This window comes from Vipera berus (assembly GCF_964194415.1).
Source record: "Vipera berus genome assembly, chromosome: 13".
NCBI lineage: Eukaryota > Metazoa > Chordata > Lepidosauria > Squamata > Viperidae > Vipera > Vipera berus.
The window spans coordinates 17,770,584-17,789,565 of NC_138216.1; the positions used below are offsets into that span (position 1 = coordinate 17,770,584).

The 18,982-nt window shown below is 42.3% G+C and overlaps 1 protein-coding gene across 2 annotated transcripts in view; it reads right to left on the reverse strand.

Annotated features, from left to right (window-relative positions):
- Positions 1 to 18,982, reverse strand: part of PRKCB (protein kinase C beta) — a gene marked incomplete at its 3' end in the record, with an annotated part of 192,908 nt that overhangs the window by 69,833 nt on the left and 104,093 nt on the right. For both annotated transcript variants that reach the window (XM_081338042.1, XM_081338041.1), the window contains exons 6-7: positions 16,062 to 16,218; positions 14,052 to 14,186 (exon numbers count right to left, since the gene is read on the reverse strand). In XM_081338042.1, the coding sequence (XP_081194168.1) occupies positions 14,052 to 14,186; positions 16,062 to 16,218 (292 nt within the window). The remainder of the gene's footprint in view (positions 1 to 14,051; positions 14,187 to 16,061; positions 16,219 to 18,982) is intronic.

An 18,982-nucleotide genomic window follows, 5' to 3' on the forward strand; every position in this document is an offset into this window, starting at 1 on the left:
TCCTGCTTGAGGAGGGAGAATGAACAGACAAGATGGGACTTGCACCGTGCCAAGGTCTCTGCTCCGGGCACATACCACGGCTCTTTAGAGATGAAAAACGAATGGGAGCTTCCCTCCTCACAGTTTATTTAAGCCAATACTGTGACGAGGAAAATCTCCACTTATTGCTTTTTAAAAATGCAGTATGTAGCTGCTTACCATATATTTTACATGCTCTCTAACGTGCTCAGCTGGCAAAGCCAAACTGGAGCCAAGACCGCAAGTGGCGAGGAAGCCAAATAAAATGGGGAAGACTGAAGGAGGACCTGGCTGGCAGCCAATGCACAGAGGGGGCACATTGTCCCCAGCGGTCCTGAGCCTCTGAAGGCCACTCCTGACCCCCTGGCTGCCCGAGCCCTTATGGAACGGCAGCGGGGTAGGGGGGCTGGGTTGCACCCAAGTGGAAGGAGGCTTCCCTTCCAAGTGTCTCTCCCCCAGTGGCGACCACGGCCGTCTCCCCCACGGCTCTGGCTGAGCCCAGGCCTCATGCATAATCTGCTGGTGGCTGGTTATGCCCAATAAACATGCCAGGCTGGATTCAGGCAGGGTGAAGCCCTAAGTTATGGGGAACTGTAAAGGCTCTTTTCTGGCAAGCTCTTGCGCAGAACAAGGCTACATCATAACTGAACTTGGCAAGAATGCCATCCAGATGAGTAACAAGCCCAGGTTGGCAATGCAGAGACGGTGTGATTGCATGCAGAAACAAAGGTTATCTTAATCAATTACCAAAGGTCACGTGAGCCATACTGAGGACTTAATTTATGGAGACTATCGTAAATGAAATTGGAACTGTAACAAATGAAAATAATTCTAAAATTTCCAGAGGTGCCTTTAAGCTGTAGTTTGCTTAGCTTATACTTAAATTCTCTCCTTTTTTGTGGCTTGTCATAAGGTATGTGATCACAGACCTTCATTTAGATTTTGGTTTAATGTACCCTAATGTAACCTCAGAAAGTGGCTTAAGCAGGGGTTTTTTATCCAAATTTGTCCCATTAGGAGAGGTTTGGCAAATAAACCGAAAGAGTATTGTGACATCTCTGCCCCTGGATATCAACTACCATTTTCCATTAGCTTCATTAAACCTTCATGCTAGCTAAGCATTTCAGCAAGGAAAAGAAAGACTAGAATATTCTGCTTCTTCAAATAACAGGATAAGTCATTTACAACACCAAAATAATCTACGTGATTCAATCCTAGCATGACTCAACATCCGAGTTTTACTGGATCAGCCTATTTGGGAAGAAGAGTCTTGGGCAATGTCCTGCCCACTCAGCAAAGTATCCTCTCTGTGCCAGGCAGCCAAGAAAACAGAGTGAGGGGCAAAGGCACAGCACCGGAAACAAATTTGGCATTTACCACGCCTTGCTGCTGTGCGAGTACTTGGGTGAGGCAGCCCTACCTCACAGCAAAAAACTGGGTGACAGCAGAAGGCTACAGAAATACCTGCTTTGGTGTGAATTGTCTTTAATATACACATTCTTGCAAGCAGCTGATCTCAATGTCTTTTTGTGCACATTTTTGTAATATACAAAATATTACTAAATATTAATATTAATATACAATATGCCATTTTGTGAATACATACATATACACACACACACATATACACATACACATACATATACATATATACACACACATATATACATATACATATACATATACATTAGATTTCTATACCGCCCTATTCCCGAAGGACTCAGGGCGGTTTACAGGGCAGCATAAAATACAATATAAAAGATAATATAAAATTAAAATAAATTAAATTAATTAAGCCCAACAATTAAAACAATATTTAAAAAGCTAAAACCCCTTCAGTCCAGGCCTGATAGATCGAAAAGCCACACACACACACACACACACACACACACACACACACACACACATATATATATATATATATATGGATCTTTGGTTATTCGGGTTTTTCCCCGCGTAGAACTAAAAGTGTAGGAGCGACGTTTCGACGGAATCCCATCCGTCATCATCAGGCTGGTGGCTTCTGCTTTCTTCTTCTGGGAGAAGCATGTGGCTGTTTGTTCCTCTTTTTTAAATTGCCAGAGGGGGTGTGTTCTGTGGGTGGAGGTGTGCTCTGATTGGGTGGGAGTTTAAGTGTGTTCTGATTGGGTGGGAGTGTGTTTTGAATGGTGGGTGTGTTCTGATTGGGTGGAGGTGTGTTTTGAGTGTATGGGCTGGTCTCAGCTGCCAGCCTTAGACCTGAGCTGGTGAGTTGTGCTGCTTTTGTTTGGCTTCGTGTTTGTGGTGGTGCCATGTTTTTATAGTGGGTGTCAGTTTGCTTATTGTGTGGTTTGGAGGGGTTTAAAGTGGCTGATGTTGCAGCTGTAGTTAGGTTTCTGTTTTGTGGTTGTGCCTCGTTATCATTGTGGGTTCGGATTTGCTTTTTGAATGGTTGTGTGGTGGTGATGTCATGTGGTGTTATCATGAGTTTGGGTCTGGTGTCATTCTTGGTGGTTGGGACTCGTCTGTCAATCAAGGCGGGTTTCCAAATGGTTGGTAGGCGAGAGGTATCATCTCGTTTGTTTATGCTGTGGGGGCGTTTTTCTATCTCAATGGCTTCTCTGATTATTCTGTTGTTAAAATGTTCAATTTTGGCGATAGTTTTGGTTTTTTAAAAATCAGTTTCATGTCCCGTGGCTTCAAAGTGTTGGACCAGGGATGAAGTTTGTTCTCCCTTTCTGAGTGAGTTTTTGTGCTCTTCAATGCGTGCACTTATTCTTCTGTTGGTCTGTCCAATGTATGTGGTGGGGCAGGTGGTGCATGGGATTTCGTATACTCCTTGGTTTTCTAAGCCAATTTTGGTTTTCTAAGCCAATTATGTCCTTGGGGTTTCTTAGGATGGTGGATATTTTTCTGTCTGTGTAGAATGCTGTTTTGATGTTGTGTTTTTGGAGGACCTTGCTGATTCTGTCTGTGGTCCCTTTTAAGTATGGGAGGAGGGCTTTGCCATTTTCTTGTTCTCTGTCTTGGGTTTTTGTGGGTGTCTCTCTTCGGATTAAGTTGGTAATCGTGTGTTAGTACATTAGTGAGAGTGTGTAGTTCGGTTTTATATATATATATAGTGTTTGTTAAGTATTTTAGAATACCTTGCTAGGCCCCAAACACGGGACAAACACGGGGCCTAGCAAGGTATTCTACTAAAATACTTAACACTTAACACATATCTCCCTTGCCTCTCAGCTAACAAAGCGAGAAAGAGCCTGTGGCCTAGGGGTTTTAAACAATTGCCTAATGTGCAATCGGCCCAGGTTCGAATCTCAGAAGGTTATGGCTGACTGATGAGAACAAATGAGTTTGAAATGGCCATATTAGTCTCCCTTTAATTCTTTGTTAGCAATACAAAAATTTACACACACACACACACACACACACAGTGGTGTGTGTATAAAATGTGTATAACATGCATCATTTATACTGTAAACCATATCACGTTTGGAGAACTGAGGTTCAGATTAAAATTTGCAAAATGAATAACTTAGCATAAATATATAAATAGAACAAAATTCTCCTGCCCTTGCCTGGGAATCAACAAGAAAACTGCATCTCTTGATGAAAAGAAATGAGAGAGTCTACATTATTTATCTGTCACTGGAAATCCTCAGATGCAGGAATCCATTTTCTGCTAAACGGTTCTTCACTAAGGACAGCCAGGCCACGAAAGCCTTCCTCAAGAACTGGCTTGGCCAGATCAGTTCTCAACTTCACTTGAATGGGCACTGAAACCCTCCTGCCCATAAAGAAAAGAAAAAGAGAGCCAGTCGCTTCCAACATCTGTTGCTGTACATCCGTAACATTCATTCATTCTCATATTTAAGAAGTGCTCGTCTTCCTCACAGAGGGACTCTGGATGGTGTACAAGTAAATGTTAAAAACATAAAAACTAAACCATCATCATTCTAGCCATGGTCTATCCACTGCAGGATGAAGGCCTCTTCCAGCCAACACGGTCCTGAGCTTCCCTTTGCCAGTTGGGTCTGCAATACTGGCTGATGTCATCAATCCATCTTGTTTTAGTTCTTTTTTGTGGACGCTTTTGATCAAGTGGGATCCATTCTAGGACTGCTTTGGTCCACTTGCCATCAGCTTTTCTTTCTGTCTGACCAGTCCATTTCCGTTTCCATTCTTTTGCTCTCTTGATGGCATCATATATTTTAATTTGTTCTCTAATCCATGGGCGGGTCTTTCTATCTTGTCTTGTGATGCCGAGCATGTAGCTTTCCATGGCTCTTTGCTCCACTTGTAGCTTTTGGACCGATTGTGAGGTTAGTGTCCATGTTTCGCCGGCATACGTCAGAGCAGGTAGCCCACACTGACCGAAAACTTTTCTCTTCAGGCATAGGGAGAGATTGCTCTTGAAAATTATGTTTAACCTGACGAATGCCTGCCAACCACATTCAGGTTTTTTTTTTTGTATCACCTTCCATTGAGATCCATTGGCCAAGGTAAATGTAGTGGTCTACTACATCCAGTTCTTCTCCAATAAAAAAAATTTTCTATCTCTAGTGAATTTATTAAACACAACTTGGCTCTTTTTCAGGTTTATTTTGAAGCCAAATGGTTCTCCTGCTTTGTGCAGCTTCTGTAAGTGTCTCTGTAGCTCTTCTGAGAAGAGAACAACATCATCTGCAATTCTTAAGTGATTTAAATAGGCGCCATTTATTTTTATTCCATCTTTTGCCCAGTCTAGTTTCTGAAATATTTCTTCAAGGCAAGCTGAGAAAAGGACAGGCGATATTGTATTGCCTTGTCATACACCTCGTTGTATGTTGATTTCCACCTTAACATAATTAAGTCAAATTGTCACCACTGTTTTCATATATTGATTATAGTAATATAAACTTTGAAATAGAGGTAAGGATAAAGTTGACATCGTAAGTTAAAAGGCAGGGTTCTGGTACCTGGCTCAAGAACAGTAACTATGAGGGATCTATGGCACCTAGTGAACCACCACTTAAGCATAAGTCAGCAGTGTGCTGCAACTACAAAACAAGTCGATGCAGTCTGAGATTGCATCAACAGAGGGATAGTTTCAAGATCACAAGAACTGATAATACCACTTTTATAATGCCTCATCACAACCACACTTGGAATACTGTGTCCAGTTCTGATCACCACAAAATGAAAAAGATGTTGAGATTCTTGAAAGAAAAGTGAAAAGGAGCAAAGATGATTAGGGGACTGGAGGCTAAACTGCATGATGAACAATTCCAGGAACTGGATAGGTCTGGTCTAACCAAGAGAAGGAGTAAGGGTGACACGATAGCAGTCTTCCAATACTTGATGGGCTGACACAGAAAAGAGGGGGTCGACCTATTCTTCAAAGCACCTGAGGGCAGGACAAGAAGTAATGGATGGAGACTAAGCAAGGAGAGAATCAACCTGGAAATAAGGAGAAATTTCCTGACAGCGAGAACAATCAATCTGCCCCCAGATGCTGTGGGTGCTCCATCACTGGAGGTTTTCAAAAATAGACTGGACAACCAATTATCCGGAAATAGTATAGGGTCTCCTATTTGAGTCTCCTATTTGAGAGTAGAAGACTCCAAAATCGCCTCCAGCCCAGTGACTCTATGTCAGTGATGGCGAACCTTTTAGACAACGAGTGCCCAAAATGCAACCCAAAACCCAGTTATGTATTGTCGGGCACCGGGTGGGCATGACCCATTGCGTGGGTGTGGCCAATTGCATGGGTGTTGTCCATTGGTGGGCATGGCTGCAGTGGTAACAGCACACTGGGTGGGAGTAAAATGTTCAATCAATCAATTCCAACATCACGAGATCTTTTTTCCCCCCACCAGAAGTTGAAATTAATTGATTAATTGAACCTTCTTCTTTTTTTGCACATGACGGCGGAGTCCTAAAGCGAAAAGTTTTTATAAAACACAGTTGATGTTGAACTTAATTACGGCAGCAAGACTTTTAGTAGGGCAATATTGGAAGAAGGAAGAACTGCCGACTATAGAGGAATGGACTTTAAAAGTTTCCAACCTGGTGGAAATGGCAAAGATCTCGGCGTATTTGAAAGACCATTCGCAACAACGATATGTCCTGGAGTGGAAAAAATGGATTGGTTACATCCAGAATAAATATGGGACTAAAAAGTTTCATTTAGCATTTGAATAAGTACCGATGTGATATTTATATTGCTTGTAGTCATTTTATAAGAGCTAAAGTGCGATAGACTTAATAGTTTATTGTTATTAGCATATGGTAGTTTATGTTTTTTTTAACTTTTATACCTTGTATTTAGCTCTGGGAAGTCGGGGAGGGGGGAAGGGGAGGGGGGGAGGGTTGGGCTGGGCTGGGCTGGGAAGGGGGGGTGGGGGTGGGGAGGGGTTTTGTTAAAGATAAAATGTATTGAAAAACTTTTCAATAAAAAAACACAGTTGAAGGCCTAGGACTGGGGTGATGGCACACATGCCCACAGAGAGGGCTCTGCATGCCACCTGTGGCACCTGTGCCATAGGTTCGCCACCACGGCTCTATGTAATTCTACATAGGGGAAACGCTTTCAGGGCCTTTTAATGGTTCTCACTAAGGTTGTTCAGCTCTTTGGAAACAAGAACTAAAGAAAGAAAAATGAAATGCTTTTTCTAGAGGAGAGAGATGAAGAAAAAGCAGGGAGATTTTATTCGGCTGAGAGTTGCTTGCCTCATGATAATTCTTGGCTAAGCGCCAGGATCTCTTTGGAGAGCATCTCCCTGGAAAAAAGTCTCCTCGCCAACAAACTAACATGAGGATGCTGAGAGAGCCAATTTTATTGAGAATCTGCTGTCGGTTCCAAGGCTCCCTGGGACGCTGAGGCCAGGTTGAGCATCTGGTTCCTCTTAGGCAGGAGGGGAGAATTCATGGAGGGCAGCTATGAAACCACAGAAGTGGGGAGATGGGCTTCCTATCACGTGTTCTGGTTTTTCCCCAACCCACCTGAAAACTGGAGGCCTTTCAGACAACAATTCTAGGCCATCGTTCTTTAAAATTATATTTTAAGCTGCGTTTAATTTTATTTTCAACACGGTGAAGATAATATAAAATCAGAATATTAATTAAATCATTAATGAACAGGAAGTGTATCATAAACATTTTCTGTTTTCCATGGCTGATTACACCAGCTAAGATGGAAACAAGTCCCCGTATTACAATTTTGGGTTCAATTTTTCCTCTAGTGAGGTTTTCCAATCTATTTGCCACCCTACCAAGATAGTCAGTTCTGTTCTTGTTCCTCAAATTCATTTGTAGCTGTTCTTACACTTTAGGAATATTCCCAACATATAAATATTTTAAATAATGAGATATCCTCTTCCAGAGTTAGAAGGCAATGGCATCTGAAGGGCGGGGGGGGGGGGGTCAAAACAAGCAGGAGAGGAGTTGCAGCAGTGCAACTGAACATCACCCCCTCCCGCCCCACTGGCCATGTGCAGGATGTTGGTGCATAGAAGGGGCTGCACCGATGTGAGAGGCGTCCTATAATTTGTCCACATATTTAGGAAGATCCTTTAAATAGTAAAAAAGGTGTTTAAAAATTTTAATCCCACATGATTTGCTTAATATGTCTGTGGAGATGCTACGTCATCCAGGTCATGGTTTCTCAAAGGTGCTTTTTCCAAAAGGCAACTGGAGTGTGTTTTTTTTCCTTTGATGAAAAAGAAGACGTTTGGCTTTTCATCCAAGAAACTTCACCAGTTTTGGCAGGATGGTGGGATGATGGAAGGATTAGTTCTGACAAGGGTGGGTGGGTGGGTAGGTTTGGAAGGATCATATTTCTTTGTAGTCATCTGCAAATGATCACCAGGTGAATGCAAAGAAACGTGATCTTTTCATTCCCACCCCCATCCCCACCAGAACCAATGAAGTTTCTTGCATGAGAAGTGAAATATCTTCCTCAAGGAAAAAACAGTCCAGTTGCCTTTTGAAAAAGCACCTTTAAGATTTGCTTCACGTGTTCTGTATGATCGCAGGGATATTTATACAACCAAACCTCATGTAGAGAAATGTATATACTTCTAAAGCTCTTGAGTCTGTCTGTTTGTAACTGTCAACTGAGTGAAATGGTACATCGTAGGACAACAGTTTTTGAATCAACCTACCTCAGATGGGCTAACTTACAGAATGTGTCCAAAATCTGGGATCTCTTATTCCTGTGAGACTGAAATTGGGCAACAGTATGGCCACTTGAGTGCTGTCACTCTGCACAATCAGCCATGGACACATGATCATCAATTTCCCACAAGGAAACTCAATGGGGAAGCCAGCAGGAAGTCGCCTCCACTGCTTTTTTGCCCAGCCATGGTCCTTCTGTTTCTCTGTTTAGGCAAGGAAATAGCTCTGAAACAAAGACCCAATGGGTCACAGGTTGTCTAGTACAAAGGTCCCCAACCTTTTGGGTCCCAGGAACTGGTTCCGTGGAGAAAGGTTTTTCCATGGACCGGAGAGTGTGTGGTTTTGTGTGCTACCTGCATCCCACCGATGGGGCTTTGCTTGTTTGTGTGGACCGGTTGCTGGCATGCCGTGGCCCAGTAACAGTCCACGGACCGGGGGTTGGGGACCCCTGGTCTAGTAAATTAAAAAGTATTGAGCAGGGGGTTGGACTAGATGACCTCCAAGGTCCCTTCCAACTTTATTATTATTATTATTATTATTATTATTATTATTATTATTATTATTATTATTATTATTATTATTATTATTATTATTATTATTATTATTATGTCTTCTAAATAATCCTGTAAAAGAGTCCACTTCAGGTGCTTTTCCTGTTTACAGCAAATATTTTAAGTTATTATTAAAATTTCAAGAAAAAAACAAAATGGAACAATATTGGTACAAAGAACGCAGAGAATGTAGTAAGGAAAGAAAAAAATTGTAAAAGAATGTGAGTGTTTAGCCAAAAATTGCAAACAGCCAACATATCAAAAATATCATATATTTAATATTATAGGAGCTAATTTGAGTGCAGTTGACCCTTATCTAATTCTAACTGGGTACTGACCTTTAATTGAGAAGTTTCCTGTATATAGGCTTTTAGCAATAAATCAGCTTAATTGAACCTTCACGTGTGGATCTGATCTTTCATGCCTGACAAATATATTCTAATACACCACTAACAACTTAGTGCACTATAAGATATTTCATATTCACTTTCTAGTCAAGAAATATATCTGTTGAAGGGTAAAATATGTGGTTAACACTACTGAGATCTGTAAGAGGAAAAAGAAAAACTACAAACAATAAACACTACTTTGAAAGAATATTGTAAATTCTATAATCTGTTGACTTTATATATGATTGAAATATAAACTCTAGAATCCAAATGTGGGATGTGGCACAATTCTATGTATACCATGGTAGTACAGAAATGGTTTCCAAATAAAGTAAGTTTAATTGGAATTTCTGAAAGCTGGTCCTGGGGTTTTATTCATTTTTAACTTTAGATTGTTTCTTTGTTTCAGCTCAAATAAAATCTGCTATTTTTTGGTCAGCAAATTTTATGTAATATTCTAGCCAAATATTCTTCAACTTTTACTGGACCACATTGCTACCTGCTGTATAATTAAAAAAAAAATAGTTGATCAATTCCTGGGTAATATCACTTGTTGTACAGATATGCTTAGTTCCAGGCCAAATAGAAGCTATCCTTTTATTTTATCCATTCTGCAACTGATAAGCTAACAGTTTAGCTGTTGTGTTACCTTTTCAAGGCATTTGCCTTTGTTAATTGACATGGCTGCTTGGACTCCGACGAGAAGACATGCAGCAAGCAGCCAGTTGAAGAGTTGCCAGACAAAGTGCTGCCTGAGTGGCTGCAGGCAACAAAGTCTACGCTGCCCAAAGGGTAACCATCAGATGCAGATGCTGCTGGTCCCTAAAGATGAGCAATCTGAGCTTCCATCCCTTCTGTCTGTGCAGAGAGCACAGCAGAGCAAAGATGCTCTGAAGGAGAATATTTGTAGCCCAGCGTACTAGCGCTGATGACGTTACTTACTTTAGATAGTGAAACATCTGCAAGAAAACAACTATGCTCAGACAACACCTAGGACTCCTCCTCCTCCCCGCAAACCCATTCCCTTCAAAGACTGATGATGGTGTTACCTAGTTTGGGTAGTGAAACATTTGCAAGGAAACAACCAAGCGCAGAGAGCACCAAGGATCTCTCAAAGATGGTCCTCAAGGCTCTCACAAGACAAGGGCCTCGCCCTTCCAAATTTCTTCTTCACATTTAAATTAAAAATTAAAGCAGAGAGGAATGTTCAGAGGTAAGTTTTCTCAGGTTTTCTAAGGAATTCATTCAAATATTTCAATTCACTTCTTTTCTGAAGACTTTTCAACAGGCATTTCTTGATGAATTTGGACTTTGCAAATTCATTGTCCTGGCCTTCTGCGCAATGGATTTTTAAAAAACAGGAAGTGAGAACTTAATATTGCTTTTATTATTGTTATTGTTATTGTTATTGTTGTTGTTGTTGTTGTTGTTGTTGTTGTTGTTGTTGTTATTATTATTATTATTATTATTATTATTATTATTATTATTATTATTATTATTATTATTATTATTATTATTATTATTATTATTATTATTATTATTATTATTATTATTATTATTATTACCCAGCACCTGGATATCCTATCTGGAACACATTTTCTGCATCTGAAGGATTCTGAGAATAAATCATCAAGTCAATCTACTCCAACAGAGTATTTATCCCATTCTTTATGCAATTCTTTAACATTTTAATCCCAATATTGCCACAGCAAAAGTCATCTTCCAAACATATCCCTTTTCCATATTAGCCTTGAAAACCTCTTTCAGCTGCCTGAATTGAATTTGAATTCCTTTCATTACTTTATCATGTTGAAACATTCATATTGCCATTACTGATTGCTCCTCCTGTGACTTCTGTCCAAAAAATCTTTACCTTCTATTTTCTTATTAGAAATGTAGTACTGTAGACTCCCTCCCTTAATGATTTTTTTTCAGACACCCTTGAACATTGAGCTTTATCAGGAGAGGAGTAAAAAGTTTCTTTTTGCAGTGTAATTAAACTGGGGAGATGCAAGGCAGATCAAAGTCACATTTATCCAGCTTAGCACAAAGGCTGCGTAGGCGGAGCTGATCAAGCATAGATCAATTCTGTTCCATGGATATAGCTGGATCCTCAGAATAAGTGAACAAATCATCCAGATGAACTATCACCTATCCTGACCCAAAAGATTTATAAATCTTACACAGATGTACAGATTGAAAGATGAATCAAAAATATTGCCATGCGTTCAAATTTATGGCTCTTCTTCATCCAAATTACAACATAGTGTATTTTCTGACACTGGTAAAAAAAATGCTTTCTGTAGTTGTCCTAGAAATTCAGAGAACAGTGATTCCTAATGGTTACAGAGTCATAGAGGAGTGTGGAAACGGCCTTGACAAAGGTATTCAGCAGTGTTACATAAACACCAGTTCAGGTATGGAAGGAGTAATGTATTGGGCCTTTTACTTGAACTGTTTTCACGTGTCTTTTGAATGCTGCTTAAGATTGCTTAATTAGGGTGTCTGTGTAATGGTCGCTGACTGCCCAGACATGCAGTCTCCAGGACGATGGTTGGTTGGCTCTGGGGCAGGAATAGGTTCCTTTAAACCCATTGGCCGCCGCCTAGTGGCCAATCATATAAATAGCTGCCCAGAAGCCTCTGGTTCAGTTCTGTTCCTGTTACTTCAATAAAGCAATGTTCCTGTTTGAACCCCCTCGTCTTGCCTCCTGCTTCCAAAAAACCCACTACACAACAGAAGGGATGAGTGAGTCAGAAAGAATCTTAAGATTGCTCTGCCTTGATTTTCTTTGGTATGAGAATAGCAGAGAGAATCTCTGTCAGGCTTTCAAGATACCTTGTCTCAAAGGCTTTTTCAAAAGGCAACTGGACTCTTTTTTGCCTGAAGAAGAAGAAAGGATGGGGGGAAGGGGGGGGAGAAGGATCATATTTCTTTGTAGTCATCTAGTCATTAGCATTCTCCCTGAGAACTCTTGAGGCTACTTGGGGGGTTTATCTGTGCCCTCATTAGAGTGGAAATGTGGTGGAATAATTTTGGAACTGCTGAAAGGACTATGTCGTAGACAGGAGATGGGTGGTGTCTTATTCCTCCCCCTTTGTTAAGGGAGGATTGCTCAATTTTAACATAGATGGCCTTTGATCCTCTTTCAAACCAATGATCCTCTCTATCCAGAATGTGTTCCAGGAACATTTCATACCCATTTGCACTCCAGATGACCCTGAGGGCACAGATAAACCCCCAAGAGGTCTCAATGCCTCTCAGCGAGAATGCGAATGTCCAGAAGTTTACAAATACGTTCCTTCCATCCCCCCACAATCCACCCTCAACTGTCACTACTTTTCCTTCCATATTCCCACCATCAGAACTGCTGACATCCAGGTACCAGTCCCAGGACTCCAGCCTCGCCAAAATGCACAGGGGAAATGGTGAGCGTGGGACCGCACCTGGAATACTGCAGCCATTTCTAGTCACCATACTATAAAAAAAATGTTGAGACCTTGGAAAAAGTTCAGAGAAGAGCAACTAAGATGATCCAAGCCCTGGAGACTAAAACAAATGAAGAACAGCTGCAGGACTTGGGTTTGGCTAGTCTAAAGAAAAGAAGAAATAGGGGAGACATGATAGCAGTCTTCCAGTATTTGAGGGGATGCCACAAAGAAGAGGGGGTCAAACTATCCTCCAAAGCACCAGAGGGAAGGACAAGAAACAATGGTTGGAAACTCCTGCAGGAGAGAAGCAACCTTGAATTAAGGAGAAATTTCCTGACAGTGAGGACAATCAACCAGTGGAACAGCCTGTCTCCACAAATCGTGGGTGCTATATCACTGGAGGCTTTTAAGAAGAGACTGGACGGTCACTTGTCTGAGAGGGTATAGGTCCTCCTGCTTGAGCGGGGGGCTGGACTAGAAGACCTCCAAGGTCCCTTCCAGCTCTATTCTATTCTAAGAGGCTCTTTGGAGGCTTCATTTTAAAAGGGGTTGCAGATTTCTCCTGGATGATTTACTCAGCCAGAAAGAATTCCTAATCGGTCCAGTGGCATTTCCCCAGCTGGTCAATGAAGGATTCCTTGGGGATTCTTGGGATTTACTCCCACTCTGCCGCAAGGAGCCAAATGTGGAAAAAACGGGCTGACCGCAGCAGCCTTCGGGGTGAGGGCCAGGGATTTTCTCTCCCCAGCCCCTCTTCTCCCATCTCTCGGTCTCAGCTTCAAATCTGCCCTTTCCATGCAAGCAAGTCAAGGTTTCTGAGTTGCAAGCTGGCCGGGCCGAGAAGACAGAAGTGAGTTGTCCCATTCCGGCAAAAATGGTGGTAAAAATGATCAGCCCTAGTTTATGATAAACTAGTCTCGTGGAGGGGGAAGGAATCTGGGCAGGACGGTCCTGAACTGACCCAGCTGTTGTTGGGGGCGTTGAGGAAGCTGTTGCTGAACCGCATCTACTGGACCTTGACCAGACTGGCCAGGGTGACTTTAAGATGGATTCACTGCCATTGATGGACCAGAGTCGCCTATTCTGTCCTTGAGGGTTAGAAATTAGAATTAGAGATTCTTCCGGATTCTTCCAGAAAACACGGGCCAGGGTATATTGGGGGAGAGGGCAGATCTTTGTGACAGGCTTCTGTCAAGAGTTGGTGGCATTTAGAGTTTAGGCTTGCAATCCTAGCCATGTCCAGGAGACGTCACTTGGTGGTGCAGAATACGCCAAACTCATCCTTAAGTCAGAAAGGCCCCTGCAAGATGTGCAGCGTAAGGAGACTAGGTTTTTTCCACCCTAATTGCAGCAATTTCTGGCACATTTCATGAATGTACTTTATTTACATTTATTGGCCATCAACTCGAGCGGGGTTCCCCAAAGAGCTCCAAACGCCGCCATGCGGCTTTCCCCGTTTCTTTTCTCATCCCCGTTTTTATTTAACTGGAGAGCCACTGAGGGCCCAAGAGACAAAGGCACCATACCAGCCATCCACTCCGGCTTTCTGCAGCTCTGAAATGCCAAAGGACAGAGATCCCATAAAGTCATTTCTGCTGGTCAGATCCCAGTCCCAGATCTCCACCGACAGTCGCCTGCCCTTGTCAGACTCTTTCAACTGGCTGGAAAAAATGGGGGGAGGGGAGAGAAGAGATATTAAGATGCTATTTTCTGGGGGAGGGGCTGCTTTCTGCAAGCTTCCATGCATTTCACCCGTCATCACCCATCATTGGGAAGTGGTGGTCTTCAAGAGTAGCCTGCGCCCCTAATGCTGAAATTCTAAATTAGGGGTCTCCAAACTTGGCAACTCTAAGACTCGTGGACTTCAACTCCTACAATTCCTCAGCCAGCATGGTTGGCTAAAGAATTCTGGGAGTTAAAGTCCACAAGTCTTAAAGTTGCCACGTTTGGAGACCCCTGGTCTAGATGCTGACCCTTTCAAATGAAAAGGTTCAAAGATGTCAGTTTCTGATCCCACAATGTTATAGTATATTTTTCTGAGTTGTCCGACTGGCAGAGGAGAAGGGGGGAAAATACCACTTCCTCATTTTCCTTTCTTAAAATGCAACATTTTTTTTTCTTCTTCATTAATTCGAGGGAAGTTGCAGGTAGCTAAAATCCTGCCTTGAGGCATCTGAAGCTGCGAACTATAATAAATTAAGCAGGGGTGGATGTGAGATGGAGAGCCCTGAAAACCCCAGAAAGTTTGGCCACAAAAAACAGAAAGGAGATGGAGAATGGAATGATGGAGGGATATGTTAGATCTAGCTTTACTTTCGTGCATGGCAGTAGATTTCTCTCCTCGGGCACCCGGACAGCTTGAAGCTCAGCACGGCTCCCTTCCTTGCCAACACTGTGCCTCTTCACAGAGAGGCAGCATTGGCACAGAGAGGGATTTGGGAATAGGTTCCCCCCTTCCCATGCTATGCTGCAGCAGGCCCCATGGTGAGGAAGAAATCTGAAAAGTTTGCCCAGGAAATTAAGGCAGGGAGCAGAACTTCTTGGAAGCTGCCTCCCTTTGAGGAACGCCATAGTTCCATCTCGGTTACTCTTGTCTAATGCTGTGAATAACAGAATAACAGAACTGGAAGGAACCTTGGAGGTCTTCTAGTCCAACCTCCTTTTCAAGCAGGAAACCCTATACCATTCCAGACAAATGGCTGATTCCAGTGTTTTTGGAGTCAAAGCTGTCCAAGATCTGCCATTGGGGAAGTCTTTTCCTTCACCTGGCATCTGAATATGGGATTTTCTGCCTGAGTTATAGTCCCTTTCTGGTTTCCGAAAACAGTGGGGGAACTGGAGGAAGGGATGACATAAAATAGTATGCCCTTTCTTGACTGCCTGTTTTAAGATATGGATAGCATTAGCAATAGCACATAAACATAGACCGCTTTGCAGCCCTCTCTGAGCAGTTTACAGTGTCAGCCTCTTGCCCCCAACAATCTGTGTCTTCATTTTACGGACCTCGGAAGGATGGAAGGCCGAGTCAAGCTTGAGCCATGAGAATCGAACTCCTGACCGTTGGCAGAGTTAGCCTGCAACACAGGTCGTCCTTGACTTACCACAGTTCATTTTATGACTGTTCAAAGTTACAACAGCACTGAAAAAAGTGACTTATGACTATTTTTCACACTTATGAATGCTGCAGCATCCCCGTGACCACATGATTTATATTTGGATGCTTGACAGCTGGTTCATATTTATGATGGTCGCAGTGTTTGGGTCATGTGATCATCTTCTGCGGATCAGTGGGGAAGCCAGATTCACTTAACAGCCGTGTGATTAATTTAACAGTTGCAGCGATTCCCTTAACAAATGTGGCAAGAAGGGTGGTAAAATGGGAGTAAAACTCACTGAACAAATTTCTCACTTAGCAACATAAATTCTGGACTCAACTGAGGTCCTAAGTCGAGGATTACCTGTGCTGCATTCTAACCACTGTGGCACCACAGCCCTGGATGCCCCAACACTCAAATGTTTTGTCTAGCAATACTCACAATTTGAAGGTCTCATTCCATTCGGGGTTCAAAGAACATTTGATGGTTTTAGTCTTCTGTTTGCTCTCGCTTTTTGGGTCAGGTATGAGCTTGAGTTTCACATATGGGTCTGACAAGCCATTGGGATCCATCGGAACAAGATTTTTAGCATCTCGTACTGAAACAGAGAGGAAAAAAGACCCTGAATGGTGTAAAGGGCAACAATAACCATTCTCTCATGTATTCACATGCAGGAAAACTCAGTGGGCTCAATTCGTGGTGACACGTCCTGCCACGGCTGAAGCACATTTGAGACCTCCAGAATAATTAAATACAACGTGGCTTATTTGCAGAAGAAATAAATACCCGCAGGCTGGAGAGTTACAATTTTCTGTGCTGTGTTTGTGTGTATTCAGTACCATGGTAATCCACTCTCCAATTATCCCTCGTTGCATGTGCTGGCAGTTCTTTATATATTCATTTCTTTTCAGGTTTTTATTTTTAACTCAGAATCATTTAAAATGGAATTGTCTTTTGCTGCTCTTCTGAGTCACCCAGAGGTCTCTGGTCGCAAAGGACAGAAAAAAGAATCATCCCACTGGTGTTCCTGACTTAAGGCCACATTATATGTGCAGCATCCATTCCATTTAGGATGTCAGGAAACAGTGACAGAGGGAAATTCTAACTTGGCTTGTCATCTTGGTCCAAGCCTGTTCTCAAAAGACACAATGTTCTCATTGAGAAACAGCTGCTGAAACTGCTCAGCCATCCCTTAAGTGCTACTTATATAATGAAATGCAAATTAATAACACCCCACAATTAATAAATATCTCAGACGTGGGCCAAGGAGACAGTACTGAGTCCAGCCACTTTCTGGGTGAACAGTCCAGGGCAGGCAGACATCTGCAGTAAGGAATACCCTGTATCCAGAGATTTCAGGAAGAGAAGAAAAAGGGCTGCCATTTAGATGCCATGAAGATACCCATTACTGGGCTATCAAAATGAGGACCAACACTACTGTAATTAAAGCATGATGAGGCAAGGGACTAGGACCATCTAAGAATAAAAGAGATGGCCATCCAAAAATATTCTTATCTAAGAAATCTCTTGCAAAGAGTCTCTGCTCTATTTCAGTTAACAAATGGACAATCATCCAGTCCATGAATATTAAGACAGACGGATCTATTCACGCCCAACGGTGTAAAATGAAAGATTTTAGAAGGAACTCAGAGGAAAATGGGAAACACGAATACTGTACCCCAGAAAAATAATGCCTGCCCTTGAAAGAACAGTCCACAGATGGATGGATGCCACTTTTTCAATATCAGCAGCTGACAGAAAGATGTACGTATTTAAAGCATGCTACATTGCAGTGAAATTGCCATAGCCAAATACGCTAATTGAAAAATTAGCCTTTTAATGACTTTTAGCACATACAGGCAATCGCTGGAGATTAGGGAAAACAATAATGCCCAGATCAAATCTGTCCAAAACATTTGGGTTTTATTGAAGCCACAAAGCCCAAACAGCTGATGGAGGTCTATCAGCAGAAGCTGGACGCCATCTATTTGGGATGCCTTCATTCGGACCGCTGCCTTGATCAGGAGGCTGGGTAGCTTCCAAGATCCCCTCCAATGCCACGATTAATAGGAGCTCAGCTCAGATTGGGAAAGACACAAGCAAATTCAAGAGGCTACTGGCATCCTTAATGAGAAATGGCAGGGACACTATTACAGGAGAAGAAGCCTTCCTTCAGAAAAGGAGAATGTTGCCCAAATGAGAAGACACATTTGCATAACAGAAGGCAATAACAGTTGCAAAAAGGATTACAGACATATACAACTTATGTAAATAAATTTTAAAAGACATGGGAAAATGCAAATAGCTCATCCCTGGAGAACAAAAGATTAGAAGAAAATCTGAAAGAAGATAATGAGATAGCACATCAACTGAACGCCGTCTGTGCACCAGTTTTCATTGAAGATGAAGGGCAGCCAGTATTCATTTCTCAACTGATTTTCTCAAGAATTGTTTTAGGAACAACAGAAAATCCTTGTAACAACAATGAAGTTTGCATCCTTACTGACAAATGAAAGCCAAACCCCTCATGGCAAAGCTGAGTAGGTTCCATGGGAAGGAAAGTTGATGGGAAAACAAGATCAAAATGACTGGGATGTTCCAAAATCACAACTGCAAGCCATTCTAAAGAAGAGGCCACCAGAAGAAACCTATGGACACATACAGTAAATGGAAACTGGTCAGGACACAAAGGAAGATTTGGTAGTGCTGGTCCAGGAAGCAAAAGCTGAGAAGCCCTGACAGAGTTCTGAAGGAGTTCATGTTTTCCAGAAGTGCTTTTCCAAAAGGCAACTGGGCTTCCCTGAAAACTGAAGCTTCTTTGCTTTTTCACAAGGCAGCTGGACTTTCTTGTTTTTCTTTGAAGACGTTTCGCTTCTCATCCAAGAAGCTTCTTCAGCTCTGACTGGATGGTGGGGAATGGAAGGATTTATACTCCTTGAAGATAGCTGGTCATTTGCCTTCTTTTAGAGAATCGTTGAGGCCACTTGGAGGTTTATCTGTGGCCTCAAGCTCACCTGAGTAGTGCAAATGGCTGTGGAGCCTTCTTGGAACTGCTGAAAGGACTGTGTTGTAGACTGGAGATACGTAGATGATGTCATATCCCTCCCCCCACCCTCTATTGAGAGGGCTGTTCAGTTTTGACCTAGATGGTCTCTTTGACCCCTCTTTCAAACCAGTGGTCCTCTCTGTCCAAAATGTGGACTTTGCTGTCTTTGAAAAAGTGGCCTTTGTCTTTTAAATGCAGATGAACTGCTGAATCATTGATTTCTTACAACAACTGCAGAAGGACAATGCCATTGACAAGCCACAATACTACTACAATACCATGCTGGGGAAGCCATGACATGCATGTATGGTCTCCC